Here is a 21,023-nt window from a genome sequence, read left to right as displayed (position 1 = left end):
ATGGGATGAAGAGAGAGAGTGAGAGATTACCAGCCGTTCTCTGCATTCTTGGTCTTTAGATACTCAAAAATCTTGTTGCCAGTCTCCTCCTCTTTGATCTGAACCATGTACACCATACTAGTCCGTTCCTGCTCGTTGATAAGCAAGAAGGTGATGCGTTTCGAGCTGATGCGTTCGACGTTGCGGCTCTGTACGCTCGCACTGACAAGCTTGGTCGCTTTCGGCCCCTTGCCATTCTCGATTTCAATGTGCATCTTTTTGCTCGGCAGCTGCTGCGAGATCTTCATTGTGACACTGCCAAAGCTGCTCCAATTAGAATGCTCATTTTGGACAAACAATTTGCATTTGCATTGCATGACCAGGCGCAATGTTTGCGGCACCTTGGCTTGGTTCGACTCAACAGGGTCGTCGTCGAGATCGCGCACGTCAAAAGATCTGCTTCGTATCATGCCAGGTGGTGCGCCGCGCAGCGTGTTGCTGTTCTCAGGCGTCATGTTCATTTGGACAGCTTCCTGGTGCATGCGCTGCAACAACTGGAACAACGTTCTGGCATCGGCGTGGCTTGCGAAATGGACCAGATAATTTTCCCTGTTGGCGCCCATGTACACTGTAAGACTGACATCGGTCGGCGACGGCTGTGCAATCACGGTGTTGGGCAAAATCCACGCGTTGAGGTACAGCTGGCCGGTATTTTGCAATTGGATCGCAACACACGAGCGGTTCGTAAACGTCTGTCGCACGTGGAGCAAACAATGACCATCAACGGCGTACCAGGACTCTGACTTCCAGTGGAAAACTTCGCATTGTCCGTTGCTATACAAAGTCTGCTTGATACTGTTCGGGTTACCGTTGGGTGTAGGCTGAATCAAGACATAAATAGAATGAATACTCGACCGATTGATCGATTGATATGTTAAATTTGGTATTTGGTACTTACGCTCCGAGGTGGCGAGTTCAGTTCTTCCATGGATCTGTGGTGAGCAAGAGATGGCCGTTGCACATTTAAATAGTTGTTCGTCGCCGGTGCTGCTGCTGGACGCATACTATCCTGTTGTCCTGAATAGCCATCTGGGCCCATTCCGGTACTGGGAGCGCGATTAATGGGAGGAGGAACATTGCCCATCATCATCGTCGGTCTTTGAGTTGGAGAACTTGGAGCCGAGCGATAATGTTGGGGCGCAGCCATCATGGGTGGTTGCTGTTGCTGCTGAGGTGACCGATGCTGAGCCATGGTATGCTGCTGTGGACCTGCCGCACTTTGGAGTCTTGGCTGCGGTTGATAATGAGGCTGCGGATTGGGAGGTGGATGATGCTGATGATGCTGTTGAGAATGATGCGTGGATGGTTCCTGTGGTAACGGCTTTCCAGAAGGATGCAGCTGGGGTGATCCACCAGTAGGCTGTTGCTGTTGCTGCTGCTGCTGTTGTTGTTGTCGGAAAGAACTGGATCGAGTGGGTGTTGGTAACTGACCAGCAGCTGGAGATGCTGTTCTGCTGATAGAAGAAGTTCTTGGAAGACTTGTACCTGAACCTTGCAGGGCTTGCTGAGTAGGTCCATTTGAAGAAGCGTTGTCTACAACGCCGCTTTGCTTTGCGTTGCCATTGGTCAAAAATTCGCTGCTTTGGGTAGTTGCCTGCATGGCAACGGGTGTGACAGTATGCTTAATTTCAATGGTTCGCGGAGAAACAGGTCTCGAATGTCCAGAATTCTCAAGGTGATGCGAAGGTGCTGGACTCGGAGCACGCGGTAACGGTCGATTATCAATTGAGGTAGCAGGCTGCAAATGGCTGCCCTGCTTTTGCTTTGGCGGGGGCGGTGGAGCAGCGTTGGCATTCAAAGACGATGGAGGAGCTGGCGGCAAATCCTTGACGCTTAGATCAGTTTTGGATATTCTGTCGGCTTTTGCTGAAAACGGCGTTCTTCCCCCAAACAGGGAGAACTTGTCTTCAATGTCGGATTCATCTGACGATAGCGGGGATATCTCTCCAGACTGGTCTGTGTAAAAGGAAACAATATCTTGCTTCCTGATGACACTTTTTCTTGACGAACGCTTCGGTTTATCACCTTCATCAGCCTGCTTATCTGCCGTATCACCGGCCAGCTTGGATACGATATCCCTCATAGGCTTCGCATTCAAAGCAGCAGATCCTGAAGCGGCCTCGTCGATTCCGACCCACTTGTTCCTAGTCTCCTTGGTATCGGCACGTAAAAGGATCTTTTTCTTACCAAGCACATCGACTTGAATGATGTATTCGCCGATGAGTTCGCGATCCACCTGGGCAGCATTCACGGATAGATCATAAACGGCAATCGGAGGGTACATGAGGCTGTAGCTTCCATTCGATTCCTGTGTAATGACCAGCACATACGTGGTCAGTACGACGTGAACACGTTGCGGCGAAGCGGAATTCAAGCCATCCGGTAGCAGTACAAAATTATCTCTAAAGATGATCTTGGCACCTGGTGTAGCTAAACGAGGTTGGCATTGCTAAATTCACCGGATAAGTATTAGATCGAGTTTGTTAAATGAAATTGTGTCTCACGCTACGCACCACGTGGACACCGTTGAAAATATCCTTGGCTTGCGAGGAATCCAGGTGACGCTGGAACGCCCCGAGATCCATAAAATCCACAGTCGAGGATGCAGCAGCGGCAGCGGTAACAGAGATATCCGTCTGAATAGGCGTGACAACAGGCAATGCTTTTGTGTAGTGATGATGATGATGCAAAGATTTTGTAGCAGTGTGCTGCTCAGCAGCAGTCGAGGAAGGCAAGTTCTTTTGTGCCATGAGCATCACTGTATCGATTCTCTTGTTTGCTTTGACAAGAAGTTTGTGATCTGCACGACCGGGTTCTGCACTATCTAAAAGTCGCTGTTACATGCGAGAAGGCGGCGGATTAGACAAGCCATGTGTAACTTCACATTTTCCTACTTACGCCGTAGAGAACCTTGTAGTATTTTAGTTGTTGGACAGGAGCATTAAACAATGACTCCAAGGTAATTTCATACGAAGCGGAGCGAGAAAGGTCCTATGTATGATAAACACAAACAAAAGAGCGATAGAAGAGAGAAAGAGGAAGGAGAGAATGGGAGAAAGTGCGAAAGAAAAAAGGTTGAGTTCCTGCCACCTGGCACACGCACATGCGGGGCGTTTGAGTTTACCTGTAGCAGCTGTTTTATATCGGGGTTGCTGAGAACATCAGTACGTGTGTTGAGATTGCTTATGTAGGCTCTTGAATAATTGGCATAGGGAACCTCCATATCATCGATCTAACCCGGAAAAATAAGCTAACGCCGAGATTTTTTTTAATTTTCAGGGCTGTTGCAGAAAATGCACCTACCCATTGCATAAGCACATCTCCCAATTCCTTGATCGTCTGTGGGTTGGCCGCGATTCTGGTCAATTTCTGTCAAAACAGGAAGCAATTGCTCCATTGTAAGCGAAAAATCCACGATAAAGTATGCCTCGAAACACTCTTTCGCAAATTGACGATATATACCGAACAGAATCGTTTGTTGGCTTTGAGAATATCGTGCACGTATTTCAGCAACTCCGTGAAGTCGATCACCGAAGTATCCGTCCAAAGAGGCGCTAATTGCTACATTGCAACGTAGATTTATGTATATATACAAAATTCATCCAGGGACAGAAAATAAAAGAGGAGATCAATTCACGTACGCTGTCAATAATTTTAAGCGTTTCCATATAACTCTTTTCGGTTTCAATAAGCTCTGTCAACGGATTGCCAGCTGTCTTTGGAGTCGAGCTATTCGAGTACTGAGAAAGCGGTGTAGAGGAGGCTGTCCGAGGTGAGAATGCCTCTGGCGAATTGGAAGAAATGGTCGACGCGGAAAGCATGGCGAATGTTCAGGACAGTGTTACCGTACAAGTTTCAAAGGAAGGGAGAAAAGGTCCTGTGAGCAAAAGACAAATATAAAAAAGGAAAGACTGTAACGTTGCTGGAAGAAGAAAGAGAGAAAGAGAGGAGGGAAGAGAGCAACAAGACTTAGGGGTCCCCGGAAAAAGGTCTTGGAAGCTGTCGTATGAACGACGTGTACAATAGTATGGAGAAAATAAAGAAGGGAAAAAAGAGTGAAAGAAAAGTAAAAAGCAGTACCCGTAACCCAAGCACCGGGCAAAAGGGACAGACTGTCCTGGCTCTTTCCCCTTTCCAGGCATCACGGTGCACCTTTGTACTCTTTTCATCTGGGCGGAACATTGAGGTAACACAGACACATCTACCTCGACCTTTTTCTCTTCACGCGAGCGGATTGCTGCTCATGTTGTCCAGACATATACATCCCGCAATACAACATAGAGCTTACTACTGCTCGTACCCTGACAACGCGCTTCTCGTCTGCCGAATAGTTGAATCTCTACTGAGTGTGCCCTGTGGTTCGATCAGATTGAGCAGCTTTGAATTGATATTTGTTAAACTGTAGCATATTCACAATCTCGGTTGCTCTTGTCTTGTGCAACCGGTATGCATATTGGCACTCGCCGCTCGATTGATGATAAGAATCTTCGCTTTCTTCCATTGCATACAGCAGCATCACTCTGTCCGTTTTGCCATGCATTCCGTTCTTGTAAATCAACGTTGTTGCTTGCCTTTTTACTTGCCGTTGCCCATCGCCGCTCTCGTGAGCCAGGTATAGCTTGAAAATTTGGCAACTTGGAAATGTTCCAGAACCCCGCCTTTTCATTTTAGTGTGAAACAGCAATTACGCTTAAAACATGGCGAACCAATGTTTGCAATCGAAAAGTTCGAGTCAAAAGAATGAGTGTGTATCGCCACAGTTTAGGTGATAAGGGTATAAGTGTGGTGAATTGGCAGAGTCCTTGCAAAGGAACAATAACGGCGATGTGGAGTGATGCTTTGTGTCTCCTACTCACTTTTGCTGGAGCGATCTTCAAGAGAGCAGTTCAACGGTCCTAAACTTCTAATAACACCTTGTATTGTATTTGTGTAGCCTGAAGGATTGCTCCATTGAAGCCTTGGGTCTTAACATCCTTGTGTACATGTGTTGTAGCCTGACAGGCGAACGCATGGGCCAAAATCGAAAATAACTGATCGTTACATCCGATTAAATTAGGGCTGGCTAAAAATAGAGGTAACAACGTGGGCAAGGGCCAGTGATCTTCCTTTCCAAACTTTCCAGATATTTTGTTCCATGTAAATGGAAGATATACTTGATGGCCTTGATATATACTTGTATCAACTATTTTTTTCTGCGAATATGCAAAAATAGCTCTGCGCCTGAACTTTTCTATGCTTTTTTGGATTATGCGGAGAAGTAGCATTTATATGTGCCCTTCAAGTCCATAAATTTACACAGGGTCGAGTTTCGACGTGCATTGAAAGACATGCGCGAATAAATAAATATTTGCAAAGTAGGAAGGTTCTATCCGTGTTGAATTTCATGCCTGGAATCAAATGTGAAATAGCATTGTGCCAATTACCTATGTAAGAGAAAAGATTCCAGTCGAGCCACTGTCTTCTTCCGCGGACAGACAGATGGTAGTCACGGTTGGACAGACAATGACTGCCTATGTAGTTGATAAGGATGTGGTTTACAATACAAAGATATGCTTTCAAATCGAAAACATTTGCAAGAGATCCATTCATGCTATACGATAACATCGATAAAAGGAAGATAGCTCCCCCTTTGTACCTCATCCTTTCTTTTTTCAAGCGCACAGGATAGGCGAAACATTTGTATTTATCCATTTGGTTAGGATCATTAGAAGGCAAACACTGCATAACATTCTTTTTTGTCTGTCTGTCTGTCTGTCTCTTGTTCAGTTTATTTTAAAGCGTAGTAAAATTTAGCATGCAAAGAAAGAAAGGGAAAAAAGATACAGATGTAAAAACAAGTAAAAAGGTGTCAGTGGAGGCGAGAACGAAAAGAGGGAAAAAAGAAGAAACGTATAGATAGATTTTTTAGAATCGAGTAGCAAGTTTGCGCAAAGTTTCCTTGCGAGCTTCGACGCTCATGTTTTCGATCAGCTTGCTGAAACCTTCAATGACAGCGTCTTGGTCCTGAACACCGAGAGCAACGATCTGTTCCTTGAGTGCTTCGCTCTTGAGTTTGCCGATACGTTGCTCAATCAATGCAGTGCGCTTGTTGAACCAGTCAGAGACGGCTTGGTCTTCTTCTTGCCAGCCAGATGCAGCGTCGATACCCTGGTCGGCTTCATACCATTGTCGAAGCAGGTTGCACATGGCTTCGCGGGATAGGCGGCCGTTGGTAGCAGCGACGATCTTGCGGATCGTGTATTCTTCGCTGAGACGACGGCGGAGACGCCAGTAGAAGTACTTGCGAGAGTAACGCCAGTCAAGAGCCTTGCGGATGACACCCTTGGCCTTCATGCGGCCTGCACGGTCGTGCAAATCGGCAAATTGGATAGCAATTTGCTGATATACAGGCAATAGTTCTTGCTCGCGAGCCTCCAACTGCTTCTTGATCTCGGCACTGGCGGTAGCATCGGTAGCAGCTTCGAGCTGTCGCTTGAGATCGGCGTACTTTTCATCCAGGCGTTCCATGGTAGCTAACAACTGAGCCTTGCGGTACTTGATCTCGACAATACCTTCGGGTTCAAGAACACCACCGCGAGCGTTCACGTCGGCGTACATTTCCATCATATCTTGGTTGATGGTCGTGTCAATAACAACCCAGGCACCACCGCGCAATTCGCCGTTGGGAATAAGGTAGACAAAGACGGGTTGCTTGTAGTTGCTGAGAGCATCGACGATCTGAGCACCGTACTTCAAGACTTCGTTGTACATGTCACGCTGGCCACCAGAGAAACCACGCCAGTTGGCAAAGATCATCAAAGGAAGTTCTTCACCCTTGTTGAAGTCATTGATGGCTTGAGCAGTCTTGTAAGCAGAGTTGGGGTACCAGACACCACCGGCTTCCATGAATACTTGTTCGGTAGAGTCACTGTTTGCGGGATCAGCGGGAATGATGTTCTCGACGGTACGGGTCTCGACAGCAACGACACCGACAGGGATACCACCCAAACGAGCACGACCAACAACAACTGTGCGTGCCCAACCGCTCAAGGTCTCCACGAACGAGTCACGATCGAAGAAACCGCTGAGCCATCTGCCGTTATCTTCAACCTTGCCGTTCAAGAACAAACGAGGGTCAGAAGGACCCTTGGGAGGAGTGTACTCGATCTCACGGTCGATAGGATCAGATGAAACACGGTTTGTAAGCACGGGAGCGCCGCGTACTTCAGGAACGTAAGACAACCATTGGACAATCTTGCCAACACCATCCAGGTCGTTCTCGGCAGTCAAGTGCGAAACACCGTTCTTGTACATGATCTGGGTACCACCAAGCTGCAAGTTGGATGTGTAAACTTCGCGACCCAAGACCTTGTTCAATGCAGGAGCACCGGTCAAGATGATAGGCTGGCCTTCGTTCTGGACGGCACGCTGACCAAGACGGACCAAGTAGGCACCAATACCAACAGAGCGGCAAGTAACCAAGGTAATGGTAAAGATATCGTCGTAAGCGCGAGCAGTTGCACCAGCAATGAGACCAGATCCGCTCAAGTTTTCAACACCCAAGCCGTCAGAGACACCAATGATATCTGTGATACGGCAACGCTTCTCACCGTCTTCCTCGATTTCTTCAACGTTGACGCACTTGGTGTGGCCGTTCTGGCTCAAGGATGCATAGGTCTCGGGAGTGAGATACAAGTACTTGAATCCTGCTTGAGGCTTGCCTGGTTCGTTCCATGCAGCGCGGAACTGGCTGATCAATTCGTCTGCGAGACCAATGCGAGCACCAGAGTTGGCAGATAAGTAGATACGAGGAACACCCAAGCTGCGAGCAAGTTCAGATGCCTTATAGAAGACCATGTCTTCGGCGACACCAAACGAACCAATCTTGAATGTGATATCGTTGGCAATGACAACAACCTTGCGGCCACGAGGATACTCGGGAGTGCGAAGAGTCAAGAGCCAAGCAACCATACCGACAGTGTTGGTGCCAGGAGCACGATCGATTTCTTGAAGAGTGCCATCCTCGTCCAAAACGAGTTCCTTGCCTTCAACCAACTGATGAGGTTCCTTCAGATTGGGGTTGTTGCGGATAGCGCGAACCCATTCGTTGTGGATAGCCTGGTGGAACAGTTCTGGGAAATCGTAGACATAGGTAGTACCCATCAAATGAGCCTTGTAACGGCGAGGTTGCAACCATTCCTTGGTAGGATAAGGAGTGGAGACAGGCTGCATGTGCATCGAACCAGGAATGCGTCCAACAGACTTGAGAACCCATCCGTTCTTTTCAGTCTTGACTTCCTGGTAGATATCGACCTTGAGGATGAAGCCCGAAACGTTGTCAACAACGAAGCGCATAGGGATGATAGGAGCATCCGCGCGCTTGGATTGGATGTTGAAGCGGATTTCGGCACCGGTGACGCGCAGCTTCCACAAGCGCTTACCGTGGCGATCAACGAATTCTTGGAGTGCAGTCTCGACTTCATCGGCCTCGATAGCAAAAGTAGGAATGTAGTTGATAAACAAGTGGTTGCAGTCAGAATTCTTGTATTCATGGCTGACGATCTCGAGAGTATCCAAGATATCAGTCAATAGACGATCACTCTCGGAGATCAAGTAGTCAGCAGTGCGCATGGAGCTCTTGACACGACCAGGGCGGACCAATGCGCGGATGAAGAAGCGGCAATCCGATGGGTTTTCCTTGGCAACAGCGTAGTAAACATGCATCTGTCGGTTTTCGATGAAGCAGGGCTTGATGTCAAAGTTGGACAATCTTGCCAACTCGAGCTGGTAGGCCAAGGCAGGCTCGATGTGACGGATAGTCTCGTCTTCCTGGTAATCTTCGCGTTCACGGAAGGTGTAAAAGTCAGGAGTCTGATTCTTGCGGCAAACGACAACAGTGACACGACGAAGATGAGCACGACGGAATTCATCCTTGTGCTTGTTGATAACTTCAGAGATCTTTGGACGCCAGTAACCGTCATCTTGGTGAGTTGCATCGCTCTGGATGGCAATGTTCAAAATGTTCTCCATACGCTGCTGAGCCTTGCCGCCAGGAACTTCACCATCAAAGGCGGTCAGGATACGTGGCAATTCCTTCTCCAAATCCTCCAATGAGTTGAGAGCGGCCATTGCACCGGTACGGATAGGTTCTTCTTCAGTGTTGTTGAGCAAGAAGGTCAAATCAGAGTACGAAGCGATACGCTTGTTAGAGTCCTGGGAAGGTGTAGCAGTCTGCTGAAGCAAGAATTTCCAGGCAATAATGTAAGGTGCACGTTCGAGGTTGTAAGCAACATCCAAGATCTTGTAAGCATGGTAAGAACGGCGGCAGTAGACCTCCAAAGCAGCCAAAACAATGTAAGGATCCTGATCGTAAAAGAAGTTGGGAAGCACGTCAAAGACGTTGAACTTGGTGTCGATGAGATCCTTGAAAGTATCGTAGCTAGGAGTGCGTGGTTCGATACCTCCACCGTAGACCTTTTCATAGACAGAGTTGCGCAAAATTTCGTGCATCTGGTTCTGGCGCTCCTCGTAAGATGGCAATTGGCAGAGAATCAAGAGTTCACGAGCCTTGAGAGCGACCTTTTGAGTAGCACGGCCGTCGATCTCAGACAAGCGCTTGAGGATAGGAGAGAAGAACTTGTCAAGAGCACCGCCGACGTTGGAAGAGAGCAAGTCGAGCAAAGTGAGCACCAAGTTATTCTTGCTAGAGACCTTGGCGTGAGACAGAATGATAGCCAACACCTTTTCAAGGTCGTCCTTGTTTTGGTCACGGAGAGCCAAGATAACCTCTTCGTCGTGCTTCTGACCGCTGAAGAGAATTTCAACGTCGTAGTATTGCTCCATCAAATCGACGTAGACAGAGTATTCGTGGTGCTTCAAGCCCTTGCTGTAGCGTTCCAAAATGGAAATGATGGGTGCAAGCATAGTCTTCAAAGCAGTTGCTTCGGACTGGCTCTTCACGTTTTCAGAAGCATAAGTATCGATGATCTTCTGAAGTTCGACAGCAGGGAACTCTTGGGTGTGAGACTGCAAGCAATCTTCGATGCTCTGTTGCAAGCGCTGAGGCATACGGCTGGACAATACCGACATGGAAGCAGCCATTTCAGAGTAAGGCAATTGAGGGTTGCGAAGAACCTCAGTAAGATCCTTGACAGCAGTTTGGATGAGAGCTTGGTTGTCGTAACCTTGAAGAATGTGTTCCAAAACACGCTTGGTAGCATGGAAACGCTGAATAGGCTTCTCGCCAGTAATGTGAGGAGGTCCAAAAGCGGGCACTTGTCCAGTGAAGGGCAAGGTAGTCTTGACGCGAGAGGGATCATCCAAAGACAAGACACCGATGATATCACCAGCTTCCAAAGTAGCACCAACTTGCTTGATGAATTGAACGTGACCATCCTCAGTAGCGGTCAAAGGCATGTACATTTTCATGACCTAAAGGAAAGAAAAGCAGAGTATTGTAAGTCAACGGGTCTAGTTTCATGCACAGATAAATGATTACTGTACCTCAATTTCAGCATATGCCTGGCCTGCATTGACGTGATCGCCATTTTCCAAGAGCAAGCTGACCAATTTACCAGGCGAAGGACTGCGCAGCTGAGTAGGATCCATTTCCTTCTCCAACAGGCATGTCTTGCCATCGATCATAAGTCGGGTAGCTTGAACTTCCTCGCGCGAGTAAGTAGTGTGGGACTTGCCACCGAGCGAGACGAGGAGACCACCGTCGGACAGCTCGCGTACGCCGACCTGAGTCTTTGTACCGTTCAAGTACAAGGTGTAGATGCTGGGTGCGGCGCGGGTTACAGTGAAGTTGTATCGCAGATCCTCATAGATGAAGTCAACGGTGAAGACAGTCTTGAGCATGTCACGTCCAGGAACCTGACCACGTTCCAAGTTTTGCTTGTATTGCTGGAAGCACTCTTGCGAGGCCTTGTGTGCCTTGGTAACAGCACCGCAGAAGACAGCAAGCATGGGATCAGGACGTTCAGCGGTCAAGCGCTTAGAGATCAACATGTCCAACCAGCCAGTGTTGATAGTGTTGTTCTCGAATTCTTGAGTCTCCAACAAGCGGATAATATACTCTACGGTGGTTCTAAAGTCACCGCGGATAGAGAGTTCCTTGAGTGCGATGACCATGTTCTTGCGTGCTTGCTGACGGTTCTCGCCATATGCGAAAATGTGACCAAACTGAGAATCAGCGTACTCGTGCAAACCACCAGCAGAGACAACGGAGAAGTAACCCCAAACATTGGTGCTCGATCGGAAGTTAAGTTCTTGCATAGTACCGGATGAAGGCTTGAAACCAGCATCAGGGTTTTCAGCAGTGATACGGACGGCGATAACGTGGCCCTTGGGAGCAGGTCGACGATGGCTCTCAAAGGAGCTGGGGTTAGAGAATTCAAAGTCGATGGGGGATGCGCTATTGGTTTGGACGCCATAGAGGACACGAATGTCACGAATGCGGTGGAGAGGGATACCCATAGCAATCTGCAATTGGGCGGCGGGAAGGTTGACACCAGAAACCATTTCAGTGGTAGGATGCTCGACTTGCAAGCGAGGGTTCAATTCCAAAAAGTAGAACTTTTCATCCTGATGGCTGTAGAGATACTCGACCGTACCAGCAGAGACATAGCCGACAAGTTTACCAAGACGGACGGCAGCCTTTTCCATCTGCTCAAAGACATCCGGCTTTGCGATGGTAACTGGTGCTTCTTCAATGATCTTTTGGTGACGACGTTGGACGGAACAGTCTCTGCCGAACAAACTGATAGCGTTTCCATACTGATCTGCCAACAACTGGACTTCCAAGTGACGAGCGTTGCCAGCGAGCTTCATGATAAAGATGGGGGATCCAGGAATTTCACCTTGGACCTGAGCGAATGCGTGCTTGAACTGGCTGGGATCTTCGACCTTACGGATACCCTTGCCACCACCACCTTCAGAAGCCTTGATCATGACAGGGAAGCCGATCTTCTCAGCTGCAGCCAAACCTTCCTCGGCAGTCTGCACGCATGCATCCAAGTAAGCCTTGTCAGGAACAGCAACGTGACCATCGGCATTTGCGACAGTTTCCTTGATACCGTCACCGCTCCAGCCCATCGTAGGGACATCAGCGCTCTGTGCGACAATGGTAGAAGAGATCTTGTCACCAAGGGAACGCATGGCGGAAGCGGGAGGACCGATAAAGACGCACTTGTGCTTGGACTGAGCAAGCTTTTCTGGCAATCGAGGGTTTTCTGAAGCGTGGCCCCTGCATCCCTCCTCCGTCAGTGTATTGCTCATCACACACAAAGTTTCTCTTATTTTAGAGACTTACCATCCAGCCCAGACGGCGTGGACACCAACGCGTTCGGCCACGTCAACGATAAGGTCGACGTTTGCATAGTTGTTGTTGTTTGTACCGCCGGGTACTTCGACGTAGTTGTCGGCCATACGGATATACTCTGCGTTGGCTGCAAGATCTTCAGGTGTGGCCATGACAGTGAACTCGATGGCACGTTCGTTGCCAAAGGTTTCGTAAGCCCATTTGCGGACGGAGCGGATCTCTTTCATGGCAGCCATGCCATTGTTGGCGATCAAGACTTTGCTGATAACAGTGTGGCCTTCGTGAGCCTTGACAAAATCTCGGACTGGACCTTCGGGAGCAGTTTCGATGGAGTTTCCACCTAGTAGTATGTATTAGCATGTAAGAGATACAATTGATAGCACGTACAGCGAATATTTACCTAGGAAATGTGATGGCAAGCTCTTGTAATCAACCATGATTATGTATGCGGTTTAGTTGCGGAGAATGATGATATATGTATAGACAGACAAAGACAGAGAGATAGAGAGAAGAGTTATGAAAAGGTAATATTACAAGTTTGTGGTATCTTGAGCAAGGCAAATAAAGGCTGCTGGCAGACAGACAAAGGTGAGAGAAAAAGAGACAGACAAGAAACAGTAGCCAAGCAAGTTTGCCGAGACAAGAGAAGAGAAAGGGTTGGAGGGATAACTCTGGGTTGCAATTTTGAAGTTTGACAGCAGAGAATGCAATGTCGGGGTGTGACTGACAACCCCAACGGGAGCTGTGCGGCCTTTCCGCAGTGATGCTCATTGGGCTCTGTTGGGGGTCCAGCATTCAAACTCTGGGGCCGCTTGCCTGACTTGGTCCGACCGCAACCAAGCCGCCCACCCGGTTTCATTAATTCTTCTTGTCACCAACAAATCACTCTGATATCTGTTGTGTCTCTTCTCGAAGCTAATCAACTCAACTATCCATAGAGATACGATCACAAGCTTGTGGATGTCGTGAGATCAGGCAAAAGAGAGGGGAGTTGATGCTTTTTTTTTGGACCTCCCAAAATTCTGCTGGTGGCTGACAGGAAACGATGGGGTATCAACTACTTTAACAACAATAAACCATTAACTCGATAAGGGTGCAGGCCAGGCTCATTTCCGTTTGTCATTTTCTGTTCTATAAAGTTTCGTCAGCGGCATCCGCACTTTTATTAAAAGTGTCTTCAGAACATCAAACACAACTGAACTGATTGAATCAAAGACAACAATAAAGGTGGTGATGGATCATTAACCTTCTTGCATCGTGTCCGTATGCTGAGCAACTGATTGATGATCATTTCTACGTCCATCCGGGTTCTTATCCTGTTTTCAACCGATTTCACCAACATGCAGATGACTAGTTGTTGTATTTATTATAATAATAGTCAACAAAAAGGACTCATTTTTCTTTCCAGGAGTATTTTTACTTACACTAGTCAATGTACGGAATTTTTTTTCTATCTGCTTCTTATCTGCTACTTCCAGATACATGTAGGTTTGCGTGTATTTTGGGGTGCATCTTGGGACGATCCGCACCCAAAAAGGTTCGCAAGCTTTCCTCCTCTCCAACAAACATTCGCCACATTTTTTACCCGACGATCCCCCCAAGAACAAATTTGGATTCTTATACCGCTATTTGGGAGAGGAAGAGCAGCCACGAGGGAATAAATAGTTTGCTACCTGGGGAATAACAATCCCATTTACATTTGACCGCAATGAACCACACACCGAGTATAAATGGACTGCAATGAACCGCCATGGCATTATCTACAATGCTTGTGCATAAAGACGATTTCAATGGTCGTTGTAGTAGAATCATACAAGGTTCATAAACGAGGAATATATTTTGGTTGATCGCGATCGTATATGTACAGCAGAAGAAGAAGTAGAAGAAGAAGGGATAAATCAAAGGATAAAAGGAGAAAGCAGGCGCCGCAAACTCGCAGAGTGCGTGATGTGCATATATATACGAGAATTAGGACGTGGATGTGCAATATAGATAGTTGGACCTAGAAGCAATTAGTAGCCGTAGATTCACTGTTGGCAGGGGCAGCAGATACGGGTGTGGATTCAATGTCAGCGATTGGAGAAGAAAAAGAAGAGAAATCAGGTTCAGTTGTTGTTACTGTTGCTGCCTTGTTTGCTGCGGCTTCCCGCTTTTGTTTCCGCCATTGTTTTCTTAGCTCCTTGAATTCAGACGGATGTCTTTTTGGACCCTGGAGAACACGACAATATGAGTTCACTTCCATGTCTACGTATTTCTATTTTCGAACCTACGTGATTCTGCATAGATACGTGAGCATTGAGATGGTTCAATGTTCCGTATGCCTTGGTACATCCGGGGTAGTTGCATTGGTACAGGCGTTCGATTTCGTGGTATTTCCTGCGAGGGCGTTTCTTTTGGTTGTAACCTGGCAGTGACACAAAGGAGAATACTTTTTCTGCTGTCTTGTTTTCTACCACCGAATGCGGCGGGGATGGAAGTGCTGCTCGCTGATGATGATGATGATGGTGAGGAGGAGGAGGCGGAGGATACATTGGATGATGATTATGGTGGGCCACGGACACAGCCGGGGATGCCACCGCTGCTGCCGCTGCCGCAGCAGCAGCGGCTACTGCTTGCGGTGCCTGCGGGTGATGATGTGCAGCGGGAACTGGGGCGATCGGTTGCTGAGATGGCATTGTATAAGTCTGTCGGGACGGTAAAAGCTGCGACAGCGGTGGCAGAGAAGTCGAAGGTGGATATCCTACAGCAGCTGCAGCTGCTACGGCGGCAGCGGCGGCAGCCGCGTCGTTTTCCTGGTGGGATTTAACAGTGGCTGGGGTAGCATAGGTGGTTGGGTAGTTTGAGGCAGCATAGATATCGGTAGTGGTGGCTGGAGAGGCGTAATATGTAGCATGCGATGGAGGAGGCGGATGCTGATAGTAGGATGCAGCCGAGGTAGAAGCAGCGGCAGCAAGTTGTTGCTGCTGTTGCTGTTGTTGCTGTTGTTCGTGTTGCTGTTGCTGCTGCTGCTGTTGACGATGTATCTGGTGCTGGCTATGAAAGTGATGTTGCTGTTGGGTTATAGCAGCGACCATAGCAGCTGAGGAGGTGGAAGGGTGCTGATACATTGAGTGTAGCTTTGACGAAAAAGAGAGCGCGAAACTGAATGAAGAAAAAGAGGATTGAAGGAAAAGGTTGTTTCTACAAACACAAATTTTAAGGTTTGTCCTGAGTTGCGAGGCAATATGGATGAGCCAACCATCTTTCGTTAAATCCGCAGATCCCGAGTTCCAGAAAGGGAAAACTTAACGCCCCGCAGCTTGATCGTGCAACGACGAGATTTAATTTCATGTAAATCACTTTTTTCTGCTCTCGCCAGAATTCATTGCCTCTTCCTTAACAACTCACCCCTCCCTCACCCAATGATTATCATACTCTCAGGGTCGTTAACTCGGTCAAAAATAGCCGACATAGTGTGGCACCTACTTTCTTGGAAATGTATTTCTGATATGCCAGCCATGATGAGGTGCGGGGTTTCTGCTTTCTTCCACTCTGACGCCTAATGGTGTGACAGACAATCTCTACAAATGACGCTTGCCGTTGTAAAAGAAGGAAACTCTACACCTGTCATTCCTCGTTCTTTTTTCCGCAAACAAACCAGTTGACAGAAAACCGGATTTTATCTTTACTACAGTTATTAGTTAATAGCTCCTCTGGTTTCAAGTTTCATCCTCACAATGGCCACTTCATCCATTGTTTGTGTCGAAGTAACAGCCAGTGGTGCCGACAAACGTGGTTTCCTGAAAAGCTGTGGATGTCCGTGAGACGGATGCTCAATTTGCAAGACTGGGAACCCAGCAGCTATTGCTATCCTGATCATATCATCTACTCGCACTGTATTCCTCGTTGAAAGAAATCTACCGGAAACAATTACCGACCATGCGGCAATGAAGTTTGCGCAACCATCAGCTTTCCGACAGTCAATACATTGCTTCATATACTCGTGCTAATTGTGCCGAAGCTTTCATTACATTATCAAATATTGATACTCAACTCGCGTGAGGTCAGATTATTTGAATCCCTCACATACCCTTAATATTGATATGCAAATCATCGATCTTGTTGGCTCCTAGACAGGGATCAAGCACGGGCAGTTGTTCAAAATGCACCATGTTCTCCTGAAGAAGGCTGTGTTCCTCAACAGTGAAAACAGGGGCTTTACCACCGTATCTCAGTTTCAAGTTCACCATCTTCCTTCACGAGCAAGTTTGAGGACAGAGAAGCAATTCATGCCAGTTATTTGGATCTTGATAAAAGTCTTTCTTCGACACATGCTCATTTATTTAAGATACTACGGTCTTGCACATGTAGAACTTGTAGCACAGAAACCACTTGTTGAGGATCTCACGACTAAATATTGTTGTACAAGGTCTGCGCTTTGTCGCACAACACACATATCCAATGCCATTCATTGCCTTCTTCTCCGTAGGCTCTCTCGCTGTCCAGTGATCTAGGACCGATAAGCACACCGCAATGTCGCGTGTAAAGCTTACAGAAATTTATTGCATTGCTCACCTAAAAACGATGTATGTAAAATGTTATCATCACAAAGTGACAACAAGAATCAGATTTAGAGATTTGTTCTTAAAATCGATATGAACCCAACCCCCCAAAGTGTTTGAAAAGCACTTGAAAGCACACCAAAATAATCTCTCAATCATGGGAAACATTGGACCCATGATCGTGCACTAAGCATGTACGTGATATTCTTTGAGACTCTTTATTACTTGGTGAGAAAGAAGAAGAAACAAAATAAGCAAATGTTATTTTTTTTTGCACTGATGAAAATGAAATGTCAGGTAGGAATGATAAAAGTTTGAGTGTGGGTATCAAATTACGTGCACGTACAGATAGACAGATATGCGGGTGGGAGAGAAGGGAGGAATGCGGATGGAGCACGTGTATAGTGAGGCAGAGGAAGGAAGTGTGTAAGGATAATAATCGATAAGGATCAGATGTGTTTATGACTTGTAACGTTTTTGGAGGTAGCAGTGTCCTGTGCGAAAAGGACTCCTGACTCGTCACCCGGCGTGATGGGTGGGGAAGCGACAGCATGTGTCTTGGGAGGCATGGGCATACGATGCGGGGGTATCTGATGTTGGGTCTTGCCGCCATTGGTAAGCGACGCTTCAAGCACAGACTCATCAAGGTTCAGCAGCGACTGAATATATCCAGGTGACGGACCGCCGGTGCCGACGGCGGTCGCCTGGGATGTCGTTGTACCCGTGCCCGCTAGATGCGACGATGCGTTCAGCCATCCTATGCCTGCGCCGCTGAATATATACGTATACACTGCTTTAGGACCTTGCACCTTTACGGGCCCGCATGCCAAGTATTCGTCTTTTACCTGATCTCCCATTCCTGACCCATCTTTTGCATGACTAGCTCCAACTCTTCGCGTTGCCGCTCCAACGCTTCCAGACTCTCGTCATAATCTGAGAGGGATTTTTCCATGAGAAAAAAAGATATAGAAAGAAAAGAGAAGAGAAGAAGAAAGGTGGTTGTATTCACACAAAGTGAGAAGAGGAAGGCAGGTTATTATTATTTGAGCCCTGATTTGGCTTGCTCATCTATTGGTTCGCGCGTGTTCACACACACGCACGCGCACCTCTGTCACTCTTTCTCTTTTTTTTTGCTCTCACTCTGTGTGTCTGTCTTTCTCTCTTTAGGTCAGTATTCCTATCTGTATCTGTGCATAACCTTCTCCCCTTTTCCCCCCAAAATCACAGCAACCATCGCACTTCTCTTGCACTCCCGCCCCTTCTTTCCCCAAAATACTCGGCGTGCCCGGGCATGGATCCTTAACTTTTCACTCCCTTGCCTGTCGCTTTTAATATCTCGTCAATCATTGGTGCAATCCACGCGGCAGCAAGGACACTCTTCATTGCTACTCCTCTAAATCCCTCTTGTTCTCTTTCACAAAGTCGATCGTTCCAAAAAATGTTCTAAATCAATGGTTGTCGTCGATTTTGTATTTGCATCCACAAGTTAATGGTAAGCTTAAGTATGTTGCAACAGATGGAAACAGCAGCTGTTGTTGTTGTTGTTGTTGTTGTTGTTGTTGTTGTTGTTGTTGTTGTCAACCCAAACGACTGTGCAAAAGAGATGGGCCCTTTCCTTTGGCAGTTTGGATCCGGCCCTCCTCCCTCCCTCTCAGAAGAACATCAAAATAGTAAACAAAAGCGCATCCTCCTGTCAAATACAGGCTTTCTTCCTCATACTTTTCGTGCTAACAACAAAGACTTTATTCTTCGTCCTTTATACGTTTTATTGTTCTTTCACATCTTTATCAGATCCAACTTGCAGTCTTGCAATTTACGCCTATTCGAGTCACGTGAATGCGCTTGAGAGCGACCATATCTATTACGCATTCATGCATCATCGCGGTTGGAGCTAGTCCGAATGTCGTTTTAGCTTGTCTACCATCTCAACCCGTTCTTTTCAATGTTTCTACCTGATAACGGGTTGTATTCAATGGCAAACCGTTCTGAGCGAATCTGGATTTGCACGTTCCATATCCGTCATTGCTATTGTGCGAATACGAAAGCATGAAGAGTGTCAAAGTAACATTCGGCAAGACCCTTTACTTTTACTTATTTGTTTTTGCAAGCATATACTTTATTCGAAAAAATGGAAACAAAAAAAAAAAAAGAGAAAAAGATAAAAGTCTAACGTTGGTGGCTGCTGGTGCCCAGGACGGCGCGAAGTATATCGCAGCGGCGTTCAAGTTGGCCCAAAAAACCCTGCATCTGGTCCTTGTTCATGTTGACCAAGAGGGACAAGAAACGGGAATCCTCTGCATCGAGTGCGGTAGCGGAAGGAGGAGGAGTTGTTTCCAGCTTGAAGGTAGCAATCACGTTTTCTTGAGGAGAGCTTGGTTCGGATTCTCCAGCTGAGCTTTCATCCTCTTCGCTACCAGAGGATGCCCAGTCGCGTCTGCGGCGCTGGATCTTGGCCTTGCGCATTTCAATAGGACGGTCCCGGTGGTGAAGTCTAGAGTAGAGACCGCATGCGTTGCACACCGATTCGCCGCGCTCGTTCTTGCGCCAGAGAGGAGTTTGAGTCTGGTGGCAGTTGGCACACTCAATCTGGTTTTCATCTTGTTGGCTTCCTGGTCCAGGTTGTTGCTGCTGTTGCTGTTGTTGAGATTGCAGCGGGATAGTCTGTATGATAGACATCATGGGTGCTTGGGTCGAAGGTGGTTGCTGCGCGGCAGAGAATGTAATGGGTTGCATGATACGCTCGGTTGCGTATGGATGACCGCGAATTTGATTATGCTGTGCCTTGTGTCGGACATGCAGTGGGCGGTGTTGATTGTACTGCTTATAGTACAGACCGCATGCGTTGCAAAGCGTGTGTGCCCGGTCAGGAGTGCGGCGCCACAGGGGTGTCTTTGTCACCTTGCAGTTGAAGCATTCCAACTTGCGTGGAGGTCGGTTCGACTTGTTTGTGGTCACCTTGATAGGAACTGTGGTTTGACCGTGAGGCAGAACCTTTTTGCGACCAGGGATACGCACAGACTTTTGTTCTGGAGAGGAAGGCGCAGATGATGTTTCCGAGCTGCTTGAGCTATTGCTTGGCGACGCCGGAGGCGTGATTGTACTCTGTCCTTGCGGAGCTTGTTGCAGCTCTGCGTCTTGTAAGTTGATGAATTGACTAGTTTCGTCAAGCAACTCGGGAACAAAGAAGTCTTGCAATTGGAACAAGGAGGTGGGAGGGGAACCCTCATGGCTTGATGGTGGAGAAGACATGGCCTCGGAAGAGTCCAAGGATGTCAACAAGGCTTGGGTGTCGAGAAGAGGAGACTTCAAGAGACCAGCCAATAGGTCGGCTTGATCCCCAAAAAGTGGGTCTGGATGTGTGAATGGATCGATGTTGATGTCGGTGCTGTTCATGTTTCTGTTTGGAGCGCTGGCTCGTCGTGGTGGTCGTTGTTGCAGTTATCGTGTCTTTTTACTTTGTTCGATTTGGGATTCTTCTAGAGTCGGGGGCGGTCTTCTGGATCAATCGACGTCGTTTCCTACGTGCTTGCCGTTGAACATGTAATAGTAGGCCATAGTAATTAACTTGTTTTAAAGAGACTTGTAACTCTTTAAAGTGGGTACTTGGGTTCAGAAAAAAAAGTTACTTAAAGAAAAAGCGGAAGGTTTCAAAACTTGGAGTGCATCTTGAACGTAGATGCACTTGTCAACAAATAGGGTAAGGGTTTGGGAAAGGCAGAGAGCAAAAAAAGAGATGTTAACAATAATTAATTAAGATAGAGAGAGGTGATAGAGTGCGAGTGTAAAAGCTTCCAAAGAAAAGCGCAGAAGATAGTTAAAGACCACGACCCCGGATGGGAAGGGAGAAGAAAATGTAGAAGAAAAAGACGAAATACGCCAGGGGCCAGCCTCAGTTTCGCAAAAATACTGCGGCACGAAAAATTTGCAGCGGAGATTGCCTTAAAAGCCGCAGATGCTATGCCCACAAAACTAATGACAAAGCAAAACATTTACAAACACACATGCGCCGTCTTTGAAGTTCCCATCTTGAAAAGTATAGAGAAAGGAGTGATTTAGTAACGTAAAAGCTACGAAGCCGCGTAGCTGCCAAAGAAACAATAAGCTTTATGGATTCTAGGCACATGACATCGTGGTTCTGAGTT

At 47.3% G+C, this 21,023-nt stretch overlaps 6 protein-coding genes across 6 annotated transcripts; all 6 read right to left on the bottom strand.

Moving 5' to 3' along the window:
* Positions 1–26: 26 nt before the first annotated feature.
* Positions 27–3,860, bottom strand: VTP01DRAFT_2605 (uncharacterized protein; the record flags this gene model as incomplete). Its single annotated transcript, XM_069381085.1, has 8 exons — positions 27–860; positions 938–2,488; positions 2,553–2,873; positions 2,938–3,030; positions 3,164–3,271; positions 3,343–3,408; positions 3,502–3,600; positions 3,681–3,860. 8 exons carry the CDS (start codon positions 3,858–3,860, stop codon positions 27–29), a joined length of 3,252 nt encoding a protein of 1,083 aa, XP_069237381.1.
* Positions 3,861–5,943: 2,083 nt separating this feature from the next.
* VTP01DRAFT_2604 (uncharacterized protein) lies at positions 5,944–12,777 on the bottom strand (the record flags this gene model as incomplete). The annotated part of the gene is made up of 4 exons (XM_069381084.1): positions 5,944–10,449; positions 10,522–12,265; positions 12,332–12,680; positions 12,741–12,777. The coding sequence occupies 4 exons, from the start codon at positions 12,775–12,777 to the stop codon at positions 5,944–5,946; spliced, it is 6,636 nt and encodes a 2,211-aa protein (XP_069237380.1).
* Positions 12,778–14,342: 1,565 nt separating this feature from the next.
* On the bottom strand, positions 14,343–15,447 carry VTP01DRAFT_2603 (uncharacterized protein; the record flags this gene model as incomplete). The annotated part of the gene is made up of 2 exons (XM_069381083.1): positions 14,343–14,549; positions 14,611–15,447. The coding sequence occupies 2 exons, from the start codon at positions 15,445–15,447 to the stop codon at positions 14,343–14,345; spliced, it is 1,044 nt and encodes a 347-aa protein (XP_069237379.1).
* An 852-nt stretch (positions 15,448–16,299) lies between these two features.
* VTP01DRAFT_2602 (uncharacterized protein) lies at positions 16,300–16,569 on the bottom strand (the record flags this gene model as incomplete). Its single annotated transcript, XM_069381082.1, has 2 exons — positions 16,300–16,340; positions 16,410–16,569. The coding sequence occupies 2 exons, from the start codon at positions 16,567–16,569 to the stop codon at positions 16,300–16,302; spliced, it is 201 nt and encodes a 66-aa protein (XP_069237378.1).
* Positions 16,570–17,330: 761 nt separating this feature from the next.
* Positions 17,331–17,833, bottom strand: VTP01DRAFT_2601 (uncharacterized protein; the record flags this gene model as incomplete). The annotated part of the gene is made up of 2 exons (XM_069381081.1): positions 17,331–17,652; positions 17,727–17,833. The coding sequence occupies 2 exons, from the start codon at positions 17,831–17,833 to the stop codon at positions 17,331–17,333; spliced, it is 429 nt and encodes a 142-aa protein (XP_069237377.1).
* Positions 17,834–19,047: 1,214 nt separating this feature from the next.
* Positions 19,048–20,274, bottom strand: VTP01DRAFT_2600 (uncharacterized protein; the record flags this gene model as incomplete). The annotated part of the gene is made up of 1 exon (XM_069381080.1): positions 19,048–20,274. One exon carries the CDS (start codon positions 20,272–20,274, stop codon positions 19,048–19,050), a length of 1,227 nt encoding a protein of 408 aa, XP_069237376.1.
* Positions 20,275–21,023: the final 749 nt, after the last annotated feature.

Source organism: Rhizomucor pusillus (genome assembly GCF_041956525.1).
Source record: "Rhizomucor pusillus strain CBS 183.67 unplaced genomic scaffold VTP01scaffold_13, whole genome shotgun sequence".
In the NCBI taxonomy this organism is placed as follows: Eukaryota; Fungi; Mucoromycota; class Mucoromycetes; order Mucorales; family Lichtheimiaceae; genus Rhizomucor; species Rhizomucor pusillus.
Note: the sequence above shows the minus strand (reverse complement) of the source record. Positions and strands in the feature narration are given on the sequence as shown.